Here is a 27,335-nt window from a genome sequence, read left to right on the forward strand (position 1 = left end):
TGAGGAATGAGTAGGATATTCAGAGAGAAATGATTTTGGAAGCTTTAGACAGAGGTAAGGATTAGACAGTGGTCAGTTGGGACCTGGCTTTGGGCTAGCTGGAGTGAGGGGAGCCCTGATTTTCAGTGTTGGCCCCTTTCTGTGACGTAAACTCTCAGTACAGCTGACTTCAGGCTACCAAGACGACAGCACTGAAAGCAGACAAGCGCGGAACTGTCTCCCATGAGCGAGGAAGAAATAGCTCCAGTCACCTTAGGTTAGAAATGAAGCTTTCTGCTTAGACTAGCTAAAGACTGAGAATGAATGAAATCATCCAAAGAGAGAATCCACGAAAAAGCCTAAAGAATGTAAGAGGATAAGGAAAGAGTTTCAGTAAAGAGGAAAAGAATGAATGGCCAGAAAACTGGGGGAGCCAGGACAGTGTCACAGCCAATGAAGACATAGCCTCAAAAAGAGGGGTCAGTAAAATGCTCTTTGAACCCAAGGTCCATAAGTTTAGTACCTATGTTTTCTTCAATGCAGTTTATTGTGTCAGGTCTTATGCTTAAGTCTTTGATCCATTTTGAATTAATTTTGGTACATGGTGACAGATAGCAGTCCAGTTTCATTCTTTTGCACGTAGCTATCCAATTCTGCCAGCACCATTTATTGAAGAGGCTGTCTTTCCTCCATTGTATGTTTTTAGCTTCTTTGTCAAAAATTATCTGTCCATATTTATGTGGTTTTATTTCTGGGTTCTCAATTCTATTCCATTGGTCTATGTGTCTGTTTTTCCGCCAATACCAAGCTGTTTTGATTATTGTAGCCCTGTAGTACAAGGAAAAATCAGGGAGTGTGATACCTCCAGTATTGTTCTTTTTTTTTAATATTGCTTTGGCTATTCGGGGTCTTTTGTGGTTCCAAACAAATCTGATGATTTTTTGTTCTATTTCTTTAAAAAATGCCATTGGGATTTTTAATTTGACTCCAAAGGCAATGGAAGTAAAAACTAAAATAAACAAATGGGATTATATGAAACTGAAAAGCTTCTGCACAGCAAAAGAAACTATTGACAAAATAATGAGGCAACCAACTGAATGGGAGAAGATTTTCGCAAACAGTTCCTCTGATAAGGGGCTAATATCCAAAATATACAAGGAACTCATGAAACTCAACAACAAAAAAACAAACAACCCAATTGAAAAATGGACAGAGGACCTGAAGAGACATTTCTCCAAAGAGGATATACAAATGGCAAATAGACATATGAAAAAATGCTCAACATCGCTAATCATCAGAGAAATGCAAATGAAAACCACAATGAGATATCACCTCACCCCAGTCAGAATGGCTTTCATCAACAAAACAAATAGTAACAAGTGTTGGAGAGGCTGTGGAGAAAAAGGAACTCTCATACACTGTTGGTGGGAATGCAGACTGGTGCAGCCGCTATGGAAGGCAGTGTGGAGGTTCCTCAAGAAATTACGAATAGAATTACCATATGACCCAGCAATCGCTCTCCTGGGTATCTACCCCAAAAATATAAAAGCATTTCTCTATAGAGACACGTGTACACCAATGTTCATTGCAGCTTTGTTTACGGTGGCCAAGACATGGAAACAACCAAAATGTCCTTCGATAGATGAATGGATAAAGAAGTTGTGGTACATATACACAATGGAATACTATTCGGCGTTAAGGAAAGATGATATAGGAACATTTGTGACAACATGGATGGATCTCGAGAGAATAATGCTAAGTGAAACAAGTCAGACAGAAAAAGCAGAGAACCCTATGATTTCACTGATATGTGGTATATAAACCAAAAAGAACAAGACAAACAAATGGGAAACAAAAACTCATAGACACAGACAATAATTTAGTGGTTACCAGAGGGTAAGGGGGTGGGGGGTGGGTGATGAGGGTAAAGGGGATCAAATATATGGTGATGGAAGGAGAACTGACTCTGGGTGGTGAACACACAATGGGATTTATAGACGATGTAATACAGAATTGTACACCTGAAATCTATGTAAATTTACTAACAATTGTCACCCCAATAAAATTAATTTAAAAAAAAAAAAAAAGAAAAAGCATAATAAAAAAAAAAAAAAAAAAGAGGGGTCAGTAGACAGCATCTATGGCTGAGGCGGTGAAGGTTGGCAAAAAGCCTCGAGTCTGACTTTCAGGAATTACTCTGGACTTGACATGCACGGTTTTTGGTAAATAGGGGTAGAAGTGTTCTATTTAACTGCTTACAAGTAAGAATTCTCCATAAACACTGTTTATTTCTTCGTATCTTTTTCTGAATAGTGGTATCAAAGAAATTTTGAAACGTTTGAATAATATGTGAAATATTTCAGCTTATGGACACTTACGGACATTGGTCACATCTGCCTTTACAACAATAAGTAACATCAGTTACAATTTAGAGAAAGAGGTGTAGGTTTGCTATTTTACGGCAAAGAAACCATTATATTAGATCATCTCAGCCTTTCCTATGCCAGAGTTTTTATACATACTCAGCCCCATGGATTGCAAATCCCAAGGAATGGGGTGCTGCACTGAAAAGAGAACATAAGAAATAACAGAACAGAAAGTATTTCCGTGTATCTGATAAGACACCTGAAAAACTGGGATGGCTTTAAAAGAAAAAACCCTTTCACTGAAGTACTGTTCAGACAAAGGGACAGTAAGTATTGAAGGCTATTTCAGATGGTGCTATAACAAACAATTTATAAAATAAATCTCTGTGAGCCTCCATTAAAGAGATTGACTCCTCATGCTCTACTGAATCTTCAAAGATGAAGTGACATTCAGGGGAGGCACAGCAAGAGCCCATTTAACATCTGTTGTAACCACACACGCTCACTAAGTCCAAGAGGAGAGAAACAGAACTATCTAAATAGCATGGGAGCCAACCAGGACCCTGAACGTCTGCCCCTAGAAGGAGTGTGAAACATGCACTTCTCCCAAGCATCCCACCAGACTGAGTGGAATTTGGTTTTAAATGATAGGGGCTGTTTGTACAAAAACAGCCCGTAAACACAAGCCAACTTCTTTTTTTTGGCACTCAGTCTAAGACAGGAGTCTGTTTCAATACTGGAAGAAACACGGGCTATGTTGAACTCATTAAGTCATCTTGAGTTTTCAAAGGTAAATTTTAACGACATTCAAAAATCACCTGCAGGAATTTCCTGTAAAAAGCAACTTCACTGTAGAGGAAATTCCTATTAAACACTGTATTTTTTTTTGAAAAAACTATTTTACTGGGCAACCATGAGCATATTACTTTATCCGTCTGGGCCCTCAGTTTCTCATTTGTAAAATGAGGTCAGCGGAGCAGATGATCATAAACTTCCTTCTGAAATTTAAAACCTCTGTGACTCTAAGTTCTACAATAAATGACAACAGATGCATAATGCGTTTTAGTGTGTCCAAATGACAGAAAAATCCAGTACTTTACTACCAAAATGCAATTTCCTTAAATGAGGAAATTTTCCTTAAAAAATAAAAAAGGAGGAATTTTGGAGGTTCCATCAATAGCATCACATAATGCAAAGATGATAATGTTGCTGCTTATATTAGCACTATTGCTGTATTTAGACTTTTACAAGTAATAATAATGATTTTTCAAATAAATATTATTAATTTCATGGCACTCCATTCAGGCAAATGAATCACGTGATGGACTGGGAAATTCTAAGTTACCTGACATGCTGAACTGTTACCTTGCTCAAATCAGCAGTTGCAATGGGTCATATGCATAGCGCAGTTCACCTTGTTTACCTCCTTGAAGTGGCTCAGGAAAGACAAGTTTGGGCAGTTTAAGTGAACATGCAGCCCAAATCTAAGAATTTAACTTCCTCCAGATGTTCACTGAATTCTGAAGGCTTTCCTTTACGCATGAAATGTCTTATCATATCAAAAATGTGCCACAGATGGACACCTAAAGAAAAAAATCTATTTGGGTTCTGTAAAAAGATATACAATAAATATTTAGAATCCTATTACTTCATGTAAATTCTCAGTTGAGAATTTCAAGGCGTTTTTTTTAGGTTAGTCTTTCAGTAACATATTCTCTTCTAACAGTATGGTTTATTGCTGTAACTATAATCCCTCAAAATAGTAGCACTTATTTCTGTAAAGAAGGATTATAATGCCTTAATTCATCAATAATTTCATAATAGCACTTGTTCGTATGAGAGGTGTAATAGTTATATTATGAATATGTAAGTACATATTTCAGAATATCAAAAACACTGCAGATATTCTTCATGCCAAATGACACATAACTCTCAGAAAAGCATCTATGATTGCTTGGGCAGCACATGCACATTTTTGGAAACAAAAGTGTAAGAAACAACAAAAAAATCAGGAGCTAAAGCAATAAACATGCTAAATTCAGGGAATAAATGTATTTCTATTTAAACATACAGTGTTTTCCATACTGAAGATAGAAGCCATGGGTAAGAAAACAGGAAGCAAAAGGCCAGTATATTGTATAATATTTGAAAAAAGCCTAGATGACAGCTCTTTAACCATGACTTTAAATACAGACGATATTTTAAAAATTCTTTCAGATGCTTAGTACATAAACTCCTAATATTATTGAACAAATGAGTGAATGAATACCAAAAATAATCTCTTGAATAAGTCATTAGGCGAAAACAACATAATACAGAATAATCATCAATTAAAAAGTATTTACTTTTATGTCATAACTGCTCTACCCGTTAAAACCTACTCTTTAATGCAATGAATGAATCTGTGTGGATAATGCAGCACGGAGAGCTGGGTAAGGTGCTCAGGAAACAACATGAGCAGGACACAGTTAAGGAGTTTAAAGTGCAACTGAAGAGACAAGCACGAAAAAGGACAAATTACAACACAGAATCATCAGCACTGAAATAGTGATAAGCAAACATTCCTGTGGGAGTAGGAAAAGGGACGGACTGCCTGGAACAGCTTGCGGGTGCATCACGGTGGGCGACTTCTGAATCGATCTAAAAGGATACATACAAGTCAGCCAGGCAGAAAGGGGGATAGGGACAGGATGTGTGCTGATTGCACGCAGACCACAGGCAAGCCCTTCCTGAGAAAGACATGGCATGTGCAAATGCAATTCCCACCTCCTTAAATGACTTTTTCTCGTGTGAATACCAAACATGATAACTAAACAAATAAAAATAAAGTTCCTATTTCATGATAAGTCTAGATGTCACCTTCTCGGTGAGGCCCCTTCTATAGCCTTCCTATCCCTAAACCCCTCTCAGGCATTAAATTGTTCCTTCTCCATGCTCTAGTGGCCTCTGTAATATTGTTCTGAACACACTGCACCATTCCTACATTTCTCACCCCACTAAAATGTGAGTTGATTCATGTTTGTATCCCATTGCCTAATGGCAGACAAATAGGCTCTCAACAAACGTCTGCCGGTGGTATGGCAGCTCCCTCCCGAGAAGCAACTACCCTTGAATCCACATTACAAATGTTATCTTGTTCCATCTTTCTTGCAATTTTATATGGCTGCTATAATTCCATTTTGTCCACGAAGAAGATGAGGCTCAGAATGGTTTCCTAACTCCGTAGGGAGAACTCAGTGGCTGACCCAGAATCTGAATCCACGTCTGTCCCACACCCCGACTCTCCCTCCCCACTCGACTGCACTCTGCTCCCCGACACTGAGGTCAGTGGATCCACCAGACTCTACCCAGGTCAAGCTCTGTATGTAATCAAGGCATTAGTGTGGTTCTCCTAATGATTTTATGAACTAGAGTAAATAGAGAAAATGTGACCATTTGACTGTTGTTTGTAAATTTTTATGTAGGGAAATAAAAACCAAATTTTCTCAATGAGCATGCATACACTGGGAGATTCGCAATTCATAATTTAAATAAAATAAGTTCAAAAGGCAAAATAAGCACAAATGACTTAACAGGAGAAATTCCTTAAAATCACCATTAAATCTGAGTTATAACACTCTGGTCCCTACAACTTAAAGCAGACGGAAAATCTGAGTTGCTCACTCTGCATAGTTCCTCGTAAGTCCATATAAAGTATACAATACTGTGAAATAACTCTGTATTTATTCAAAAATTCAATAGTAAGGTCAGCCAGACAATGGGAAACAACCGACTGAAATAAATATGACTTCCTAGTTATGATTAAGTCTAACTCACAGATTGCCAACATAAGGCTGATTTAAAATAAAGATAGAAACAAATAGTGCAAAATGAAATAGAGAACACATAAAAACACAAAAAGGGGGAAAACACACTGGCAAAAATTAAGAGATTTCAGACATACCTAACACCTTTTATCATTACCTACGTTAACCTACGTTAAAGAAAATAAAAAGTATTCTTTAATTTGGCAAATCAACAAGGATTTGAAGTTAAATTTTAAATTTCTCCAAATAGCTTCCTTCTATTTTAGAATGCAACTTTTGTTATGTGTGTATATGGTTTGTAAAAAAATCAAACCCCTTGTAGTCTACTGCTACTAGTAATTCAGGTAAGTCATTTTTTCATTCTTAAATTGTTTACTCATTTATTAAATTGTTGTTTTAAGCCACTAAATTTTGTAATGGTTATGCAGAATATATTAATATAATTGGAACAATCCCTTGTCTATGAAAAACACAATGATAATAATAATAATAATAATAATAATAATAATAATAATAATGACTAATGTGTAAGAAGGGGTTTAAAGAGGGATGGAATTAAAGATCAAAAATGAAAATAAAAGATGGGGAGGGAGGCAATTTTAATGACCATGTCCTAAGATCCTTGCACAGTTTGAGAGGTATTTAAAGATACTAATGCATTATAGCCTTTGTTAACTCAATTATATGTGTCAAAAGTGTTATGGAAAACCACTAACAGACTAGAACGAGAATATTTACCTTCCAAGCAAATAGACTAAGGAAGAATGTGGGAGGTAGGGAGTAAAGAAAACTCATTATTTGGAAGGCATAAAGAGCAAGGGGGGAAAATAACCAAGAAAAAGGATGATATATATTAAACAAAATAAGGTGTAGAAATAAGTCCACATATATGAAAAATAAGAGCAAATGTAAAAACATTAATTTTAAAAGTTGGTCACTCAGACTGAATCAAAACTCCTAACACTACAGATGATTTACAGCAGATATATCTGAAGCATGCCAAAGAATGGGTGTAAGTAAATGGTGGGAAAAGATATGTCAAGCAAAAGCTAACCTAAAGAAATTGCTTTTCACAACAGCAATTGATAACAGACTTTAAGAGAGATCAGGATAAAAAGATGACATTATAAATGTACTTCCTTTACTGGTGTACCCACTATTTAGTCCTCAGGAAAGTATGAAAAGTCGCTTATAGCACAGACTACAAAATTAGTATGTGCGGTAAGCAATTACTTTGTTGATTGGTAATGGTTTTGATCAGAACAAAGAATTTATAAACCTTACACCAATGTTGTCTTAACTGCCCTGCAAAACAGTTACAATTATTTAAACATTTACTAATGTTTAAATAAGGCACCTATATAAGGCTCCTTTAAGGAGAAAAAAATCCCTCAGGTAATGTTTATAGAAAAACTGAATAGAAAAATAAAAACCATCTCAATATACGGACACAGGAATGCCTATTTCAAATACTTCTTGCAAGCAGTACGAGTATGTCAGGGGATAAAATATACTTGTTTCTTTGGATACACTAAGCTATACATTTTGTTAGAACCTAATATCCAGAGAAGTCTTCCATAACTATTTTGAACACATGGACGTCTTTGTGAACCAAAGCTTCGCGATGCATATTAATAGGAAGATCCTCGATGGTCTGAGCCGCCAACACGATACTGTGAGTTCAGATTCCACTAACTGCTATTCTGCGTCCATAATGTCAGGTACAGTCTTTCGTCCTGCCCTGGCTGTGTCCTCTCAGTCAGTCTCCTAAACACCTTGCAACGTGTATCCCAATCCCAAAGTATGACACTTTCTAACCCCTGTATCTACTAGGCTTTGGGACAGACCAAAGGACCAGACACATTGTTAGGAAGACATACACATCGACTAGGAGAGACAGTAACTGGTCACTAAATAGCTAAGGGTATCTCTCCATTACACAGTCCCTGTGCAGTTAGGCAGATCCCGGGACTAATGCGGAACGATAGCTCTGAGCAGAAGTAAAGGTGTTGTCACCTTAGGGCCAAAACATTTAAGAGCTGGTGTAAGAGTCCCCAGCTCTCTCTTCCCTTGACACCTGCTTGAGGAGGCCTTGTGTTCCAGATGGTGTAATGATAAGATAGTTGAGTCTTTAATAATCCAATATGGCAAAAATAAAGAGGGAGGGGAGCCTGTATCACTAAATGACAGTACAAATCAAGCCCCCAGCCGATCCATGTTGTACACATAGCATTAGCAATAAATCATCTTTTGTTCTTTAAGCCACTGAGGATTCATGGTTAGTTCATCTCTACAGTATAAGCTGACCTATGCTGACTAAAACAAATAGGCAACAAAATGTAATTTAGAGTTAAATTGTTCCAAAAACCATTTCATGGTCAAAGCTCTTATTTTCTAAAAGCATTTTTTAAACTTGAAAGATATGACCCAAAACAACTTGTCTTTGGCAGTAATCGTGTAAAAATATCAAAAGAGCTTAAGAACAGACACTTTTAATGGTATTTGACAGTTATTCTGGAAACTAAATGCCTAAGACATAAATTCTTTGTTCCATTTGATTGAATTTCAGATTAACGCTTTCCCATCCCCTAGGAAAGCATGTTGGTTCAGAACCTACATAATACTCAAGTTAAAATACTGTATTACTTAGCATTCATATTGTAAGTGCTTTATATAATTTCTAGTGCTTTGTTTCATAGGAATGGATTTTGTTTTCTGTAAGCAAAAGTGGCCCAGTGTGTCACTTTAATCTAGAAATCTCTTCTTGTGGATTCATTGTATGAGTGACTTTGTGCTTCAGCTTCAGACTACCAGGAAATGGTTTTATTATTATTAATAGTAGCCAAAATAATGAGGAGAGTTTACAATCAGCAGTACCTTACAAATGAACATGGCATCTTGCTGAGAGCTTTATACACATTATTTTACTTAATTCTCAAGATATTGGTTATTTTCTTGGTCTTTTTTCTTATAGATTAAGAAACTGAGGTTTAAAAAGATGATATAATTCACCCAAGCTAGTAAGTGGATTTGAATTTACTAGTTCTCTGACTGTAGAACCTGTGCTCTTAACCATTAATAACCCCAGCATTTCTCATAGTAGCATTTCATGCTACATGTGATGGTCGTGGTGGTTCATACACAAAAGTTATTTTGTTTTTTATCAGTTAATGCATGTTAGAAAGAAATATCACTAACACAGGTACTTTTTCCCAGACCTTGTTGCTTAGAACAAGATCAGGGTAGATAATTTGTTTTGTTTTCATTAGATGGCTTAAAAATATTAATAGTATAGGTGATAATCCAATATTGCAAAAATCAAGGTATTGAGCAAATAAGTAAAGGTTGGAAAACCTGGACTACATTTTGCAGCACAGAGGGGGAAAAATGAAGACTGGAACACAAAACACGTAAATTTCAGCCTTGACTGCCTCCAACTAGCTGTATCGCATTACCATTCTGGATTTTAGTTTTATCTATGAAACATCAGCTAAAACTTTGCGAACTTAGAGCTCTAAAATATATAATCTTAATGCTTTGGCTAACTATTGTGACCTTACTTTATGTCACTATTCAAATGCAAAGAAATAGGAAAAATGTCATAATACAAAAGCCATTATATTTTTGTAATACAGAATCAAAATACAGTTGTCCTGCCATTCATCTTTGAAGATATAACCAACGTATAAACACTGAGAGGTATAATCAAGCATGCTCCACACAAATGTTGGTAAACTATTGTTACCAGGTCCATGACAAGATAAGAAGTTTGAGCCAGAATAGGGAATATCTACATCAAGAAGTGCATTATGTAGTTTAGATGATTTTTTAATAGCAAGATTTTCTAAATAAATAAAGCAGTTACATTGATTTACATCCTGGAGAAACTTTCTTATCTAGTCCCAGATTAGTAACTGACAGTTGGCTTTCAGTAGCACAGGCATACAGGAGAGTACATAGTTCTCATTTTCATAGTGTGCATTTTCCTAGCTCTGTTAAGGTACCTGAAGTTGTCTGCAAGTAAGAAATGGCAAGCTAAGCCTTTTGAAATGTATTTCCTTTGAATAGCCAGAAAAATAATCACAAGAACAAACATTAAGGAGAATTAAATAGTGAGCCTGAAACAAATGTAATACACCTTGTCCCCTGTTTAAATGGTGTCCATGCGATTTTTCATGGAGAGCTGTTTGATGTGTTTCTGCACAAGATAAGCACTTGGCTCTTTCTGTTTAGTGAGTTTAGGAGGAGGCAACCAGTAGCACTGTTAAACTTGTGAGGGGTCAATTCTAATTTTGGAGCTCAACAATAAATTATAAACCTAGTGATTTCTGAAAACCCTCTACAAGGCATTAATTGTTGTAATTTGGGGATTCAGGTTTATAGCTACATTATGATCATGTCTGGAAGTCTCGGGATGTGTAAGAGACTTTCTGAAGGGTGAAATGTAATTAACATCTGTTTTGAGAATCATGTTCTCATCCAAAGTTTCCCCAAATGGTGCTTTGATATTTTCAACTTTTTTTTTCTTTGTATTCCCAATAGAATCTATATATTGCCTAAAGTGCCTAGAGAAAGATTTATGTTTCTAATCCAAGAGGATATATTTCTCCTCCAGATTAACAATGCTAAAAGTCATCTGGAATGAGTTGTACAGTGCAAAACATTACCAATTAGCCAAACAAAAACAAAACTCACACTTGTAGGGAGGAAGAAAATGTAAGCCAAGAGAAACACAATCAAAATGTAGACGTGCCAATAAGCCACACCTTGCCAGCACCATGTTCTACCCAAGTCTTTCCCCTTTGGGATTTATTTCTATAGATACCATCTCTCTGTTCCACAAATAAAACTAGATGTTGCTAGGAAACCGCCCAGCTTCTCAAGACACAACTGAAGGGGAGCGGCTCCTTCCTACCAAGAGGTATAGAAATCTGAAGCTGTTCCTGACATATGTGCTACTGTTATGAAACCGACATTGTCAGCATATCTATTTCAGAGCTCAAGAGCTGCTTAGCTCTCTCAGCCTTAAATTTCTGACATAACTGGGACTCCAAAATTTTTTTTCTCTATCCTCACCTTGTACTTCCTCTTTTCTTTCAGGTCTTTCTCAAATGTATTATCTCCACTATCTTCAATTAATAATGCCCAAGAAAACTTGCATATTTTGAGGTTACAAATTACTCATTTGAAATACTTTTCCCATCACATTTTTAGCCTTATTAAACTTTTGAAAATTTTCACATAACTTGGAGCCACTGTTTTCAAATATTTTATATCAATTTTTTATTTCTTTTTAAAACAACCTAGTGGTTTTTACTTCGATTAAAATTACTCCGAGCACTCTCCCTGAAGCAAGGACTACTGGAGTAGCCCGCTCACTCCTCATCCTGCCTTTAAAAGCAATTGGCGTGCTTCCATTTCACTTTCTCATCTTTCTCTAGAGCCACCCAAGCGGCTTAGTTAGGAATAGCTGTTGGTACAAAAAAGCTTCACTAATGATGACTCAAACGAAGAAGAGATTTTTCTCACATATGCCATGTTTCCCCGAAAATAAGACCGGGTCTTATATTAAGATTTGCTTCAAAAGACGCATTAGGGCTTATGTTCAGAGGATGTCATCCTGAAAAATCATGCCAGGGCTTGTTTTCCAGGTAGGTCTTATTTTCGGGGAAACATGGCAGCAAGAACTTTGGAGTGCCAGTCGAAGCTCTTTCTTTCTGTTCTGTCATCCTTAGCTTTTAATTTTCTTGATTGATGCCGTATGGTTGCTACTTGGATATAACAACTCCAGAAATCACATCCTTTTACCAGAGTCCCAAGTACAAGAGAAGGGGAAGCTAAAAGTCTCTCTTCATGAGGCTCTGGCTTTTCATTCAAAAAGGAAGTTCCCCAAAGTCTACCCCTTGCATCTCACTGGCCAGAACTGGGTCACATGCCCACTTCCACACTACTCACTAGTTGGATTACCATATAGGGTTAGACCTTTCCTAAGCCTGGAGAGAGCTTACCTGCCCAGAGATCCAGGGCTCGCTGCCTACCCACTGACCCCATAAAGTGAAGGCTGTCAGTTAAAGACCACAGTGCTGCCACCCATCCTTCTCCACAGAGGATGGCAAACTCCCCATAAAAGTGAGGCTGCCTCTAGTCTAGAGGTGGGAACAGCGTGTCCTGGCCTCAGGAGAGAAATGGCTATCTCTGCTTACAGCCAGGTCTCTGTTCATTCTTTCTAAGGTCCTGGATAAGCCAGTCTTTTTTTTAAACACCGTCATGGCCCTGCAATTATATAAACAAGCCACATTTAATGTTTTAGATGCTGGGAACCAAAATCATTCATTGTAGAAGACCTGCTAAAACCAACAGCATGCCTGAGAACCAAGTATCTCATTCTACCTACACGGCATTTTTATTCACAAATGCTAGTCTGTATTTGTCCCAGCCCCGTGAGACATCTGTGGGTGCCAGTTCCCCACTTCTCTTCCCTGCAAAGGATCTAAAAATATTAGAAAACACACTAAAAAGAATTGAAAAACATATAGGATTCAAACTATCATTCATTATTTATTCAGAGTTCTCTAGAAATGGCTTGATGGGGAAATTAAGTGCATCTTCCTACGGTCTACCCTAAGTCAAAAGCCAGGGAGGACCTTCTGCTTCAGGCCATTTTCAAGTCATTAGTTCCAGACTAGCCTTCCTAATGTAAACAACTATAAAAGTAGGAGGCAGTGGTTTTCAGCTATTGTACAGACAGGTGGTATAAGACTAAAACCCTAGAGAGAAAAGAAACTTATGGGGTGCCTTTATGATCACCCTGATCACAGCCAGGGGACAATTTCCTGAGTGCAGTGCAGGAAACTGGAGTCCATGTCATCTCTGATGAGCTGAGGAGGCAGAGTTCCATGTTTAGGTCAACTGAGGTGACAAGAATCAGAGCACTGGAAGGAGTTATGGAGTGGTGAAGGCCAAAAGTCTACATGTGGACTCCACACAAGCCTTTGGCTAAAGTGTGGGCTTCACCTGTGCAGAGTAAGACTACCAAGGCTTTCCAGACAGTAGCTGCTACAGGGCTAAGAGTAAAATGGGGATACTAGAGGTCAGGCAGTGCTGAAGAACACTGCAATTACAGCACAGCCAGAGTGAAGAGACCTTTTTAACATTGCAGTGATCCAGCTAAGACATCAGAAATGACACAATTAGGAACAAGTACACAGTTCTAGAATAAGGTCTGCTGTAGACCTACCCTAACAAAGCCTCAAAACAAAGCCCTAACAAAATCCATAAGGGACACCAAACTTAGAGGCTGAATGCCATCAGTTTAGAAGTGCTGGGGAACCACAAGGGGCTTTCCACGGATCCACCTTAACTAAGTGTAAAATCATACCTAGCTAATTCAAGGAAATAAATCTGCCTACTAGAATAAAAATTAACACTAAAATAAAAATTAGTCCACAGAACTCAGGATTTCTACAATATAGAATCCTCAATGTCCTGTGTAAAATAAAAAATTGCTAGATATGCAAAGAAACAGGAAAATGGGACCCATAGTCAACAGGAAAACAGACAATAAAAATTGTCCCTTAGGTAACTCAGATATTGGATTTAGCTGAGAACTTAAAACATCTGTATTCAATTCACTTCAAAGAATTGAACAAAAATATGATCTGAATGAACTAACACATAGGGAATCTCAAAAGGGAAATACAAACTATAAAAAGAGAAATGAAAATTCTATATATGAAAAGTCAAATAACTGAAATTTAAAAATCCATTGGATGGGACAGAATTCAGGAGATGAATAAAGTTAATGAACTTGAAGATAAGTAAATTATCGAATAGGAAATTATCGAATCTGAATATCAAAGAGATTGAAGGAAAATTAAGCAGAGCATCAGAGCCTTGTAGAACAACATGAAATGATGTAACATATGTGTAACTGGAGTCTCAGAGAAAGGGAAGAAAGTGAAAATAGAAAATAAATTTAAAGAAATAGAGGCCAAAAATTTCTCAAATTTCACCAGAGACATTTACTTATACAGCTCAGAGAATCCTAACCAGGATAAATAAAAAGAAAATCACACCTAGACAAACTGTTAAAAACCAGGATAAAGTGAAAATGTTAAAAGTAGCCAAGGGGGAGAGGGGGGAGAGAAACACATTACATGCAAGGGAGCAAGGATACAATGATAATACATGTATGTGAGAAAGATATAGAATCATCTTGAAATAAACTGAAGAAGGGTTAGCACTTTTGAAAAGAGATTTCCTAATTCTACTTTCCTAACTACATCCTTAGATTAATTCCAGATTTAGAACTCTATTTCTGCCTCTAGAAAGTAAAATATAAGATTTTGTGGTTTTGGTCACTCGGAGATAAGATGGCTTTGGATTCCTTAGTTCCTTCTTGATTAAATGTAGACAAGGAAATAGAACAAGTGGGGTGGGAAAACAGAAAAGAAAGGAAGGGAAAACGTATAAGTAACAGGAATCATTGTCTTAAGTGATTCTAGCATCTTACAGATTAAGTGATTCACACAAAAAAGAAACCTATAAAAGAAAATAAAATCATGTCCCAAAAATATCACATAAAAAGCATATTTTAAAAAAACCACAGTCTGCTATTTGTAGTCTCATATTAAGCATTACAAAACCTAAAATAAGAAAAAAGGAAAAAATAGTACGAGAAAAGTGAAAAAAGTTTATGAATTCCAAAAGGGTTAAAATGCATCAAAACCAAAAAAGTTACTTCAAAAGTCACATCAAAACTGTAAGATTTTTTTTTAACATAATAGATATCAGATATAAAAGTATAATTTTTAAATCATGTAACTTCCTTACTTTGAATATATATTTAAACACACTTGGGGAAAATCTGAACAGAAGGCTTTTCTCCCTTTTGTTGTCATAAGAGAAAAAAAAAGAAAAATTCATTGAATTTCTTTTGCCATTTTAGATTTCTTGCTATCCAGTATGAGTAAACACTAAGAGATACAAAAGCAAATATAAACCAATTAGCAGAAAATTCCCTGTCCCAGAGAAACACAGTGAGTTTAACATTCTATTAAAATTTCAGCAAGGATATTACTTTCTCTCAAACCAGGGTTTCTCAACGGTAGCAATGTTGACATTTGGGGACAGATAATTCTTTGTTGTGAGAGGCTGTCCTGTGAATATCAAAATATTTAGCAGCATCCCTGGTCTCCCATTTCCCCCACCCAGCTGTGCCAACCAAAAATGTTTCCAGACATTGCCAAATGTCCTGTAGGGAGCAAAATCACCCCTGGTTGAGAAGTACTGCCATAAACAGGTCTTTTCCCTGCCCCCCCCCAATTTATTCATTTAAAAACAAAACACACACACAAAGAGATGTCTGGCTTATAATCTACATTAAAAGCAATAATGTCTTTCTAATAAAATAACTGATGTTATTTTTTTTAATTCCCTTCGTTCAGTGAAAATTTTGTCTAACTTTGGGGAATATTCAATTTTATGATCAAGTTTGATTTAGCTTTCTTTATGGTTGGTTATTTAAGTTTTCATTTTTGCTTTCAAATAAAGCAGACTTTATATTTTCTGGAATGTGCTATTTATTCATCATTCACTCACCTATAACGGCAAATTAGCAAAAGAGAGCTGAGACAACTTTTATTAAAACAAACAGCAACTGTTTCTAAGTAATTTGTTGGAAGAATATGATCCTTCCTTCACCTAATTGATCTAGGACACATCAAGGAATTCTGAAATAAAAAGAAACTTTAGACTACAAGTTGTTCTTAATGAAATTCAACCCTTCAGAAAATACAGAACATTTTTTCACATCCATTATCTAAATCTAGACATCTTTTTCATCATTTAAAAAATATTAGTAAATGTTAATAGACACCTCTTTACAAAGTGGAACTACTGATCAAGGGTAATATGAAGTTTTAAAAGGAAAATACTGTAAAATCTGTAGGTTATGGCATTTCATTAAGGTAGAGATGTAACCACAGAATTTATATCAGCAAAGGTAGTTATAATTGTCTCTTCTCCTCCCAAAGAGGAAGGAAAAATTCCCAGCATCTTGCTGGCTTTTACTTCTGTGTTTGATTTTTTTCTTCCAGGAGAAAATACAGAACAGTACAATGTCAGGGTAAAATGTATGCTCTAAGTCACAAGCAAATGTGTTTCATGTCACTCACCTATGTGATAAAGTCCAATCCAATCGCTGGGATCCACCTCCTCTTTAATGTCCCAGAAGATAATGAGGTTCTGGGCTTGCCCCAGTGTGTACTCGTACATGCTGGCAGTCAAGCTGGAGCGGCTCTCAGAAGTCACCAGGTCCGTGTCACTGTTGGCCCGCTGGAGGGTCATGTTCTCTGGCATGGAGCTCTGGGCGGCAAGGCTCTGGAGGTTCTCTGGGCTCAAGGTGTACCGCATCTGGGGATTCCGACGCCGCACAAAAAGTAGGTGCTCCCGGGCTGAGCTGGCCATCCTGTTTGCCTCTTTGAGGTTGGTTTCCTACAAAGCTGCAAGAGACAGACAAGCAGAAAGCATGAGTGCTACAGTGTGAGGAATTAGGTTTAAGCTTCCCAGACATAAAGCCTCACCATGCAATAATCTTCTGCTGTCAAAATAAAACCTATTATTCTACTGTCAACAGATGACGTCCGAAACAATTTTTATACACTGAGGTCACATGATGGCAAAAGCCGTCACACACTTCAGGCCATCGATTTCACCAGAGCAGCTTCCTCCCAGCAATTAAGAAGGGATTTCTCTACCATTCCTTTTAGATCTATCCTTTCCCCTTCAGAAATGGCATAAGACCATAATACTCCTACGAGAAAACATGGATGGTAAGCCTTGGCATCAGTTTTGACAATGATATTTTGGATTTGACACCCAAAGCCTTTTTCAGGAGCTTGCTAAGGTGTCACCTCCTCACTTAACTACAGTGGCCATCAGAGTTAAACCTACAGCACCCAAGCATTCCTCATCAATCCTTGTTTTGCTTCATTTTTCTCAACAGCAATGATTATGATCTGATGTACCACACAGTACCATGTACTTGCTTATTTGGTTATTGTGTACTTTCCCCAACAAGAATGGAAGCTTGGGGAACGATAGTCTCTTCAGTGAAGGGTGATGAAAAAACTGGGCAGCCACAAGCCAAAGAATGAAATTGGACCACTATCTTATGCCATACACAAAAATCAACTAAAAATGGATTAAAAATTTGAACATAAGACCCAAAACCATAAAACTCTTAGGAGAAAACATAGGTGGTAAGTGCCTTGACATCAGTTTCTCATGGCCATGAGAAAGAAGGAAATCCTGTTATTTACGACAACACGGATAGACCTTGGGGCATTATTGTAAGTGAAATAAGCCAGAAAAAGACAAATATTATATTTTCTCACTTATATGTGGGATATATTTTTTTTAAAAGTCAAACTTTTAGAAACAGTGAATAGAAAAGTGATTGCCAGGGGCTGGAGCGTGGGGAAAAGGGGTACAGGTTGATAAAACAGTACAAACTTTCAGCTGTAAGACAAATAAGGTCTGAGGATTTGAATATAAAACATGATGACTGTAGTTGAGAAAACTGCATTGTATAATTGAAATTTGCTAAAAGAATAGAACTTAAATGTTCTCACCAAAAAAAAAAATTATGTATGTGGCGATGGATATGCTCATTAACCAAAGGGTACGAATCCTTTCACAATGTATACATATATAACCACAATGTACATTTTAAATATCTTACAATAGTATTTATCAATTGTACCTCAATAAAGCTGAAAGCAAAAAAGAATGTAAGCTTCACAAAGGCAGGGATTTTCATCCTTTTCGTTCACTATTTTATCCCCAGTGTCTACAACAGTGCCTGGTACACAGTAGGTATCAATAAATATTTGTTAAGTGAACAGATGAATAAACACTGAGCATCTTTTTCCTAGATACTCCCTATGTTCCTGGCTGGTCCACACCATTCCTGCTATCTGGATCCGCAATAAGGCATTTCCTTTGGCTTCCATTTGGCCTCCATCTAAAGTAACACTGCCTTTTTTGTTGGAAATTAGATACAGCCCATTGTTGGCTCACAGTGAATCTAGTCCTAAAATACCTGTTTTCTTCTCCATTGCCAGACTCAGTGAAGATACCTTCCAAAACCTCTGTACGTTAGCACATTTGAAGTTCTATCTGCCAGGGCATTTTCTGACTGTCCGTGGATTCACACCACTTCACCCAATCCTACTGGCTCTCCACTGAATGAATCTGTTCTCCTCTGTACTGCCCATTCAGAACTACATAATTCACTAATGTGTTTATGGATTTAACATTTACCCTGCATCCCTAGTATGTGCTGACCTCTTCAGTATACTATTTCCTTTTAGTTTTTTGACTCGCCAGCCCTGCACAGGTGTCCTGGAAAGTCAGCATGAATTTCCATTTAAAAAAATAATTTATCTTGGGTACAATATTTACATTAAAACTAATAAGCTCAGATACCAAGTCTAAGGGAAGCAGAGGGGAGGGTTCCCTAATTTCTCCCATCTCCCATCTATTTCACAGACACTGGGGGTGGGGGATATTCTGCCATTGCTAGGGTCATAGTACTTGCAAATGCATTTATTTAATTTATTTCTGTCATAAAGTTGATCTCATATTTCTAGCATCATCCCTTGAATTGAAATAACTTGGACTAAGTAAAAAGAACAAAAATAAAATGAACAGATAAAGTAATGTTATCTTCATAAATTTAGCTCTTGTTTTCTTTATGTGGTATATGGTAACTCTGACATCATAATACAACCCATAACTGTTCAACAACCTCAGATCCATGAAGCCTAAAATACAGGTCAACTTTTTATCAGACAGTTTCATGCAATTTTCATTTTACTGGATTTCAAAAGGCCAATTTTTGCTTATAAACCCGGAGTGAGTCAAGCTGAAACATCAGCTTCAGCAAGCACTATAAATAATTAACTCCTAACACACTGTAGTCAAATAGAAAATGTAGGCCGTATGTAACTAAACTATTTCTCTGAAAGAAAGAAATAGGCCAGAACAGTTATAGCTTAAAGCCACAACAGAAGAATTACTGAAAATTACTCTGCTTTAAAAGAAAGAGAAAAACACATATGCACACCAAAACTGCTGTTTTAAAATGACCTCTTTTAATCAGAGAGAGAGGTTAGCAAGCACAGTGGATAAGAGAATAAGTTCCAAAGCCTGATTTCTGGGTTCTGGGTTCTCTACTGTTCAGTCATTCTGTGATCTTGGACAATTTATTTTAACTCTCTTTACCTCCATTTTCCCATCTGTAAAGTAGGGACATCGTAATGCCTGCTTTATAATCATAGGATTTTGGAGAGAACTAAATATATTAGTACAGGTAAAGCACTTAGAACAGTGTCTGGCATATGACAACTGCTGAATCAAGTTTAGCTATTACCATTATGTAAATACATTCTACTTTAATTATATCAAGTAGAACTGGTTTTAATACTCCTTTGATTCCCTCCACTCATTGGGAGAGCAGGCTGTGAGTATCCTCAGTTATTCAAAGCACAGCCCTAAAACCAGGAAAAAAGAGCCTTTTTATAAAGGAATATCTGTCCTGAAGCCTGAGCCTTAACCCTATAACCCTGACTAGGGACATTCCCTGGTCCTCCAGCCAGAGACAAAGGTTGAAATTTGACTTTCTCACCATTATTTGGTTCATTTGTTCATTCATTCATTCATTCATTCTTTACTGAATACCTCCTATGTGAAAGGCTTAAAAATACAAGAAGGCAAAAGATAAAGTATTTCCCTTGTGAAGTCTGTATTTTTACAAGGAGAAACAAATAATCGGTAGGTTAAAAAATGAATCAATATTATATTTATATTTAGTGGAAAAGCAAGAATTAGTGTGAATTTGCTAGTTTAACTGAATTCTGCAAAAATGTATGAAGCACCTACTAGTTCATGTGTCTAGCATAAAGCTACAAAGTATACAAAACAGTAAAAGGAGTAAGGTTTTCTTTAAAATTCTTTCTTTTCTTTTCCTAAAGCATGTAACGTGGCCCTTGCTGTCCAGGAACTTTGACTTTGGAAAAGAAGACCAAATGTTCATATATGAAAGAATTCAATCAGATATCAGTGACACTTCATGCACATGTACAATTTGTCCTGATAAATACGCAATGAAGATAATAAATGCTTGTGAGGCATCAGGAAATAATAGCAATACAATATTTATAAGGTGTTTTACATTTTCCAAAGCACTATCACATCTATTATCTCAAGTGAGACCCCAGAATATTGTGAATTAAAATTTGGCGCTGCCATCATCACTGTTTTTAGATGAGGAAACTGAGGGTCTGAGAGACAAAAAGTTGGCTGAAAGACATTAAAAACAAACAAAACAAAAAAATACACTTTGTGGGAGAGGTCATATGTTTGAGAGAGTTTTGAAGGATTAGAAGAAAATAAGAAATGTATGAAGATCATTCTAATTGGAAGCATGGATATGGAGAAGCTACCAAGAGGGTATGAGAGGGAATTAAAAACAGAGCCTCTGCAGAACCCTAGGAAAAGGATGGGAACCGTGCACAAGAAATCAAGCAGAAGCTCCAGGAGACAGACATGTCGCCATATTATAGCAACCACTGACGACATATGGTGAGCCCCAACTTAACACAAAACATACTGAAGCTTAATGAGGTTAAACCCACCCAATGTTATAGAGCTCGTAAATGCAAGGGTAAAAATCAAGGTAAAACAGAAAAGAGAGAGAGAGAGAGAAACACACACACACACACATACGCGCGCACCAGAGAAAGTGACAGAGAGAGAGAGAGAGACAGAGGCAGAGAGAGAGAGAGAAAGAGAGAGAGAGAGAAAGAGAGAGAGAGAGAGAGATTGAGATTGAAGGAGGGAAGGGACAGTTTGAAGAAGAGACTGAAGAAGAGTGTCAAGTGTTGCAGTTATTTAAAGATTGAGAAGTTGGTATAACATTTGAAAACTAGGAGGAAATCAATGGCCTTTGGGAAACAGTTTGTATGAAGCAGTAAAAGCCAGATTGTTGAAGTTTGAGGAAGGAGACTGGGGAGGTAAATGGGGTGCAGAGTGCAGACTCTTTTGCAAAAGTCTAGACGAGAAAGGGAAGGTGAGCACGTGGTACAGAGAGGATGATATAGACCGAGACAGGATTAGGTTTGTCTGAGTTTTGATTTTAGCATGAGAGAGACTGTTGCATGTTTATAATACTAGCACACTAATGCAGGAAATATTTATTGAAAGAATTAATAAATGAAAATTGAGAGAAGAGGCCAGTAAAGGATGAAGATATAAGGCAACCCACTTAAGTAATTTTAAACTTCTAGTAGCCACATTACAAACAAAACAGAAAACAGGTAAAAATTTTAATAACACTTTGTTTAACTCAACATATCTAAATTATGACTTCAACATCAGTGTAATTATTAATGAAGTATTTTTCTTCTTTTATTTTTTTTTTGTAGTAAGCCTTTTAAATCCAATGTGTATTTTATACTTAAAGTACATGTCAGTTCAAACTAACCACATCTCAAGAGCACAATCACCACGTGTGGCGGGTGGCTCCTGGTCTGGACAGTACAGATCTACAACACGGAAGGGTCCCCAACTTCCAAGACAGCTTACTTTCATTTAAACTCTATTCCATCACGGAACTAGCTGACAATAACATGCGAATAACAGAGAATTCCTTAATCCTTCCCAGGGGCCTTTCAAATGCATGTTATCCAGGAAGATGCTTTTTGAACCAAATCTCTAATTGAAGGAATCAGACAACCCTGTTTTACGAAGATATCCAGTCTGGGGTGAGAATTTTCTGGGGATGGGTTTGATGATGGGGGGCAGGGGCAGAGGACTCTTTTACCTTCTTTTCTTCAACCTTGAAGCCATACAGTCTTTAAAAGCAGGAACAGTGTTTATGTGTGTCACAGGAAGAGGCGGAGTGGGGAAAGGATGCAGGTTGTCTATTTTTTTAGCAAACACTCACACGGTATTTACTCTTTCTAAGTGATTTACAGATATACACAGATTATTTGTAAGCCTTGTGTTTATAAATCATGTACTTAAGTTTCATTGTGCCTCAATATATTGATCCATTAAATGGAGGTAACTGTAAAGTGCCCTACAAGACCACTTGGAAGGATTAGAAAAATCATAAGTGAAAGTGTTCAATGGAAAGCAACTATTGTTCATAGGGAATAGAGTTGATAACATTGTAGTAACTATATACGGTGACAGCTGGTCACTAGACTTATAATGGTGATCACTATGTAAGATACATAAATGGTGAATCACTATGTTGTACTAAAATACATAAACTAAAAAATTGTGTCAACCACAATTTTTAAAAAATAATAATTTAAAAAGCAACTATTGTTATTTTAACAGGCAAATAATATCACTGAATTAATTAATGCCTTATTAAGTTTGGGGTAGCTCTCTATGCTTAAGAGTCTGGGGAGAGAAACACTAGGACTTGGAAAACAGGCAAAAGAAATTAAATGCTAAAGACCATCTGTACTCATGAAAAATCACTATTAGCTCTCCCTAGTGCTGGATGTCCCTGTACATTAGGTAAAAAGGAGAAAAAACAGCCCATCCTTCCCCAACTTCCACTTTCAACATGGCTTCTGGCGCCCGGAGCTCAGAAATCAGCTACATCAGGACACACAGGCCTTGGAATTACAGACTAGAATTCAACCACAGTCTTAAAGAATTGTTTCTACATAAAACTTAATTTCAACTTCGAAACAACCAACTTGTAAAAGAACTTTTAGAGCCCACCACTCACAAACTGGTGACTGCACAAAGTGATGTGAGATTAGAGAGAAAAGAGATTAAAACTTTGAAGTGATTCTGTTAGAACCTCACCAAGAGCAATAAGCAGGGAGCTCATTTCAGGGTCTTGAGCAGAGGAGTCCAAATACGAAATTTAATTATGGGAAACAATGTGAGAGCTTTTGCAGAGCTAATTGTCAGAGGAAGAAAACAGAGTTGGGGAAACCAGTTAGAAACTAACGGATTAGGTAAGGCATCTGGCACTCAGTGCTGAAGACCAAATTTTAGTAACACCAAAAAGGAATATATCAATCATGAATATTTCAAAGAAAGAGCCAAAGACTTAGCAACAATTGAATATAGGAGACGAGAGTGAGGAAGAAATTAGACTAAATTCTGGATTTTCAATCTTAGACAAAACAGATTCCCAGAAACATTGATAGGACTGAGAAAATCAGTATCATTTTGGGTGAGTTTGAAGTAAATGCAGTAATATATTCAAGTAACTGTGTCCCAAAGACTTATGTGAGGATGAGCCCAAATTGCTGGTTATTATGAGGCTAAGTAAGTATAAAACAAATATTCAAGCACAAGGTTTTGCTTCATAATGGCCTTAGTATTTATGAATGAAAATCAACTGTGCCTATGTATTTCTAAAAAGCTTAGCTCAGAGTTGAAAAACCTCCTCAGATGTTTTATTTTAAATAACTTAGATAAATGGCAAAGAAATAAAATCTGAATGCATAGATTACAATGAGGGACAATCACCATATCTGCTTTGGAAAACATCGTTTTCTCTTATAGGAAAAGTAATGTATTTTTTAGAGTTCATGTTTCCATAAGATCAAACATCATACAAAAACGAATTCACAAAGTTATATAAAAATGAAAAAAAACACTAAAAGCTAAAATTTTAGTCTAGAACTACCTTATTCAATGCAATGTTCTCATATGAAAGAAATTAGTATTATTCAAACAACAGGGAATGGCTGCTTTACATTTTCTCCTACTGGAATTCTTGATTGGCTTCTTGGTTTTATACCTATACCTTCTGCAACAAGAAAGACAAATTTTCTTCAGAATATTATCCATGCTCTTCTGAAGAACTTTAGAAGATAAAGCTGATAGTAAGGGGAACTGAGTAGTATCCACCATATTTATTAAGCAGAAAGCTGGTGCTTTAAAGTGCCTTAGACAATCCCTTCCATGGTGAGCCTCTGTCGCAGCTGTAAGTCCAATTCCCAGTGGACACAATTTAACGTGATGTAGCACTTCTTTAAAAAAAACCCTCCCTCTTCTAATTGTGATTAGGTCTGCACTATGCTGCTCTCTCAGATAACAGACATCTGCTTAAACAACCGAAAACAAAATCGCTTTTCTTCCAGAGGTCAAGAGAGATGTAATTACTAAGCAAACTGCAAAATACCTTAGTATACAACTTCATTTCCAAAAGCAGCAGATTGTGTTTAGAAGATACAGACAGTAGCGTATGACAAATACATTAAGCAAGTGTTTTTATTTAAAATATTTTTGCTAGAGAAGCTGGAGGTGAATGTCAATTTACTAAACCTCATGTGAAGGGCAAGTACTGAATACATTCATTGCCAAAAGATTTTTACAGACTAGAAATGCTCCTGAGTGTTTTAACCTAGACTGGACATTGATAAATAAAACCAAAAATAATAACCAACATCTTTGTTTAACCCTTCAAATTTCCCCCAAACACCACACACACACACACACACACACACACACACACACACACACCTGTTCAACCATACTATGCTTCAAACTCCATGTGTGTTTAACTATATAAATGAGAAAAACAAAGGGGGAAAAAACTATATTTATGTCAAGAGACACTAAAGAAAACATAATTAAGCTGCAATTAGCAGAGACATGAGAGATCTAGGAAGAGAAAGCAGCGAACCATCAGACCCCGCAATGCCTTTTGGAATCTGAGAAGAAGGAAGCCACATTCTCAACCGAGGATGGATGTCCACTGTGTCCACAGCTAAGAGAAAGCATTCAGAGAGTCATTACTCAGTATCTCATATAATCATAACCCAATGTTTAACTGACTCAGCAAGAGTGTGTTAGCAAAATGATTAAGACCAGAAATATCCCTCCCATACAATCTGCCAATAAATGCTCCATGACTACATGGCATTCGACAAAGAGCCTGGGGTGACCGAAGCTGCCCCTCACTTCCTCTTCCTAGGTGGAAAAGTATCACAAAAAGCAATTTTCCCTCTAGGCTGCTACCCTTTAAGAAAAGGTTCTTCTCCCCACAATTTTATCATATGATACATTATGAACCACAATAGAAAAAAAGTCCACCTGTAACTTTGAAAAAGGGATGTACACAAATAAAAAGAAATAATTTAAAGATCCAAAAGTCATTCGTTTTAATGACTAAATCCAACAGTGCTTTCAAGATATTGTTTTAGCTTTACATTGTTAAATATACAACTAGTAGACAAATAAGAAAAAATAATTAAGATTTGATTTAATTCTTATTAGTTCTTTAAACTCAATAAGGTTTTTTATTTAATTATTTTATTAAAATTTTCTTCCTGGGTGTGAATAGATAATTCACAAAGGAAAAATTTAAATCATCAATAATTACATGTCAAATAACAAATTAAAAATAAGATATTAAAACATCAATTTTGAAGAATAACGGTCTTCAAAAGTAAAGGTACAATGACACAGAAACTCATATGCTGCTAAGAGGACAGCTTTACAAATCTTGCTGGCACCTTGGATATGCTCACACCGTTCGACTCCGTGACCCATTTCTAGGGCTCTAGCCTAAGGAAAGAAGTAGAGACACTGGCCAAGATTTATGGAGGGAAAAATGCTTATCACGACATTATTCACAATAAAAAGCAGTTTGAAAGCAAAATAAATTTCCAACAATGAAGAAGACTTCAAGGATGGGACATCTACATTATAGAATACTATAATGCCAGTAAAAGCATATTTTTAGCATTTCACATGGGAACTTGTTCACCATAATATAATAAGTATAATCAAATACTGTTACATACACAAAATACTATTGACCCTTGAACAATGCAAGGGTTGGGAGTACAGATCCCCTGGTTTGGTCAAAAAGTTGCATATAACTTTTGACTCCCCCCAAAACTTAACTACTAAGTAGCCTACTATTGACTGAAAGCCTTAGCAATAACATAAACAGCCAATTAAAACATAATTTTGAATGTTATATGTATTATATACTGTATTCTTACAATAAAGTGAAAATATTAAGAAAATCGTAAGAGAACATACATTTATAATACTATACATATTTACTGAAAAAAGCCCACATATAAGAGGACCCATGCAGTTCAAACCTGTGTTGTTCAAGGTTTAACAGTACTTAAATTGTGTTAATAAACACATATAGAAAAAAAAGACACTTTATCAGTAGTTATAGATAGCAGGATTACAAATAATTTTCTTTTCCTTTTGATATAGCACATTAGTTAGTTTCAAGGAACAGAAATGTGTTAAACTAAAACAAAAGAACTTTACTAGGAAGATACCAGGTAGCTCATAAAGTAAAAAGAAGAGGAAAAAGAATGAGTCAAAAATGCTCCTAGGTAACAGTAGCCACCAAAATCAGTCTACCTAGACATCTGTCCTCTCTCCACATGTTGCTCATGGCTCCGTCCTGGCAGAGAGAACCCTATGGGCCTATGGAGAAGAAGAAAAGGCATCTAGACCAGCAATCCCAAAGAAACTGAAGGCAGTGGGAGAGAACTGATGGCTCAAAATGAAGACAGCTGTTACTGGAAGAGGAAATTAATCCTGTACAAAAATAAAGGGGGGAAAAAAAACAAAAAATCCTAACAAAACATCAGCTCGCAAATCAAAGACCCTTAAATATGTAATGAGAGAAGAATATGGGATAGCAAGTATGGGAAAAACAAAGACAGCATCTGTACTCATTTATCTCAACAGTTGAGGACAGATTGTCATGAGTCCCTGACTGGGAAGATATTCATTGGCATAGATCCCGACTTTTTAAAACACTGATCTATACTTTCTAAATGCTATTAAATTAAGAAGAGCAGAACATCGTCTCAAGAATCATTTTTAAGCATCAGGTCAGATTAGGAAAATGGAAATCAAAACATCACACATTTTCAAAGCTTTTTAAAATTCCAACCTATTTTCCAGTAAGCACAGATGAAGTTCCATGGTCTATCCAGGTATTAAAAAAGAAAGAAAAACTTTATTTTTAAATCAAGCACTGTGGGTGGGTGGGTTTGTCTATTCCCAAATATTGATGGTTTGTGTGGGGGAAGTGAAATCAATTCATTTTAGAATTATCTCTTTTCAAAGATATTAATCTTTTACTCCTTGAACATCC

The 27,335-nt window shown here is 36.5% G+C and overlaps 1 protein-coding gene across 3 annotated transcripts in view; it reads right to left on the bottom strand.

Moving 5' to 3' along the window:
• HECW2 (HECT, C2 and WW domain containing E3 ubiquitin protein ligase 2) overlaps nucleotides 1–27,335 on the bottom strand; it is a 338,658-nt gene that overhangs the window by 192,097 nt on the left and 119,226 nt on the right. For all 3 annotated transcript variants that reach the window (XM_081052009.1, XM_081052010.1, XM_081052008.1), the window contains exon 2: nucleotides 16,327–16,653. In XM_081052009.1, the coding sequence (XP_080908135.1) occupies nucleotides 16,327–16,618 (292 nt within the window). In that variant the 5' untranslated portion in view covers nucleotides 16,619–16,653. The remainder of the gene's footprint in view (nucleotides 1–16,326; nucleotides 16,654–27,335) is intronic.

Source organism: Rhinolophus hipposideros, assembly GCF_964194185.1.
Source record: "Rhinolophus hipposideros genome assembly, chromosome: 6".
Lineage (NCBI taxonomy): Eukaryota > Metazoa > Chordata > Mammalia > Chiroptera > Rhinolophidae > Rhinolophus > Rhinolophus hipposideros.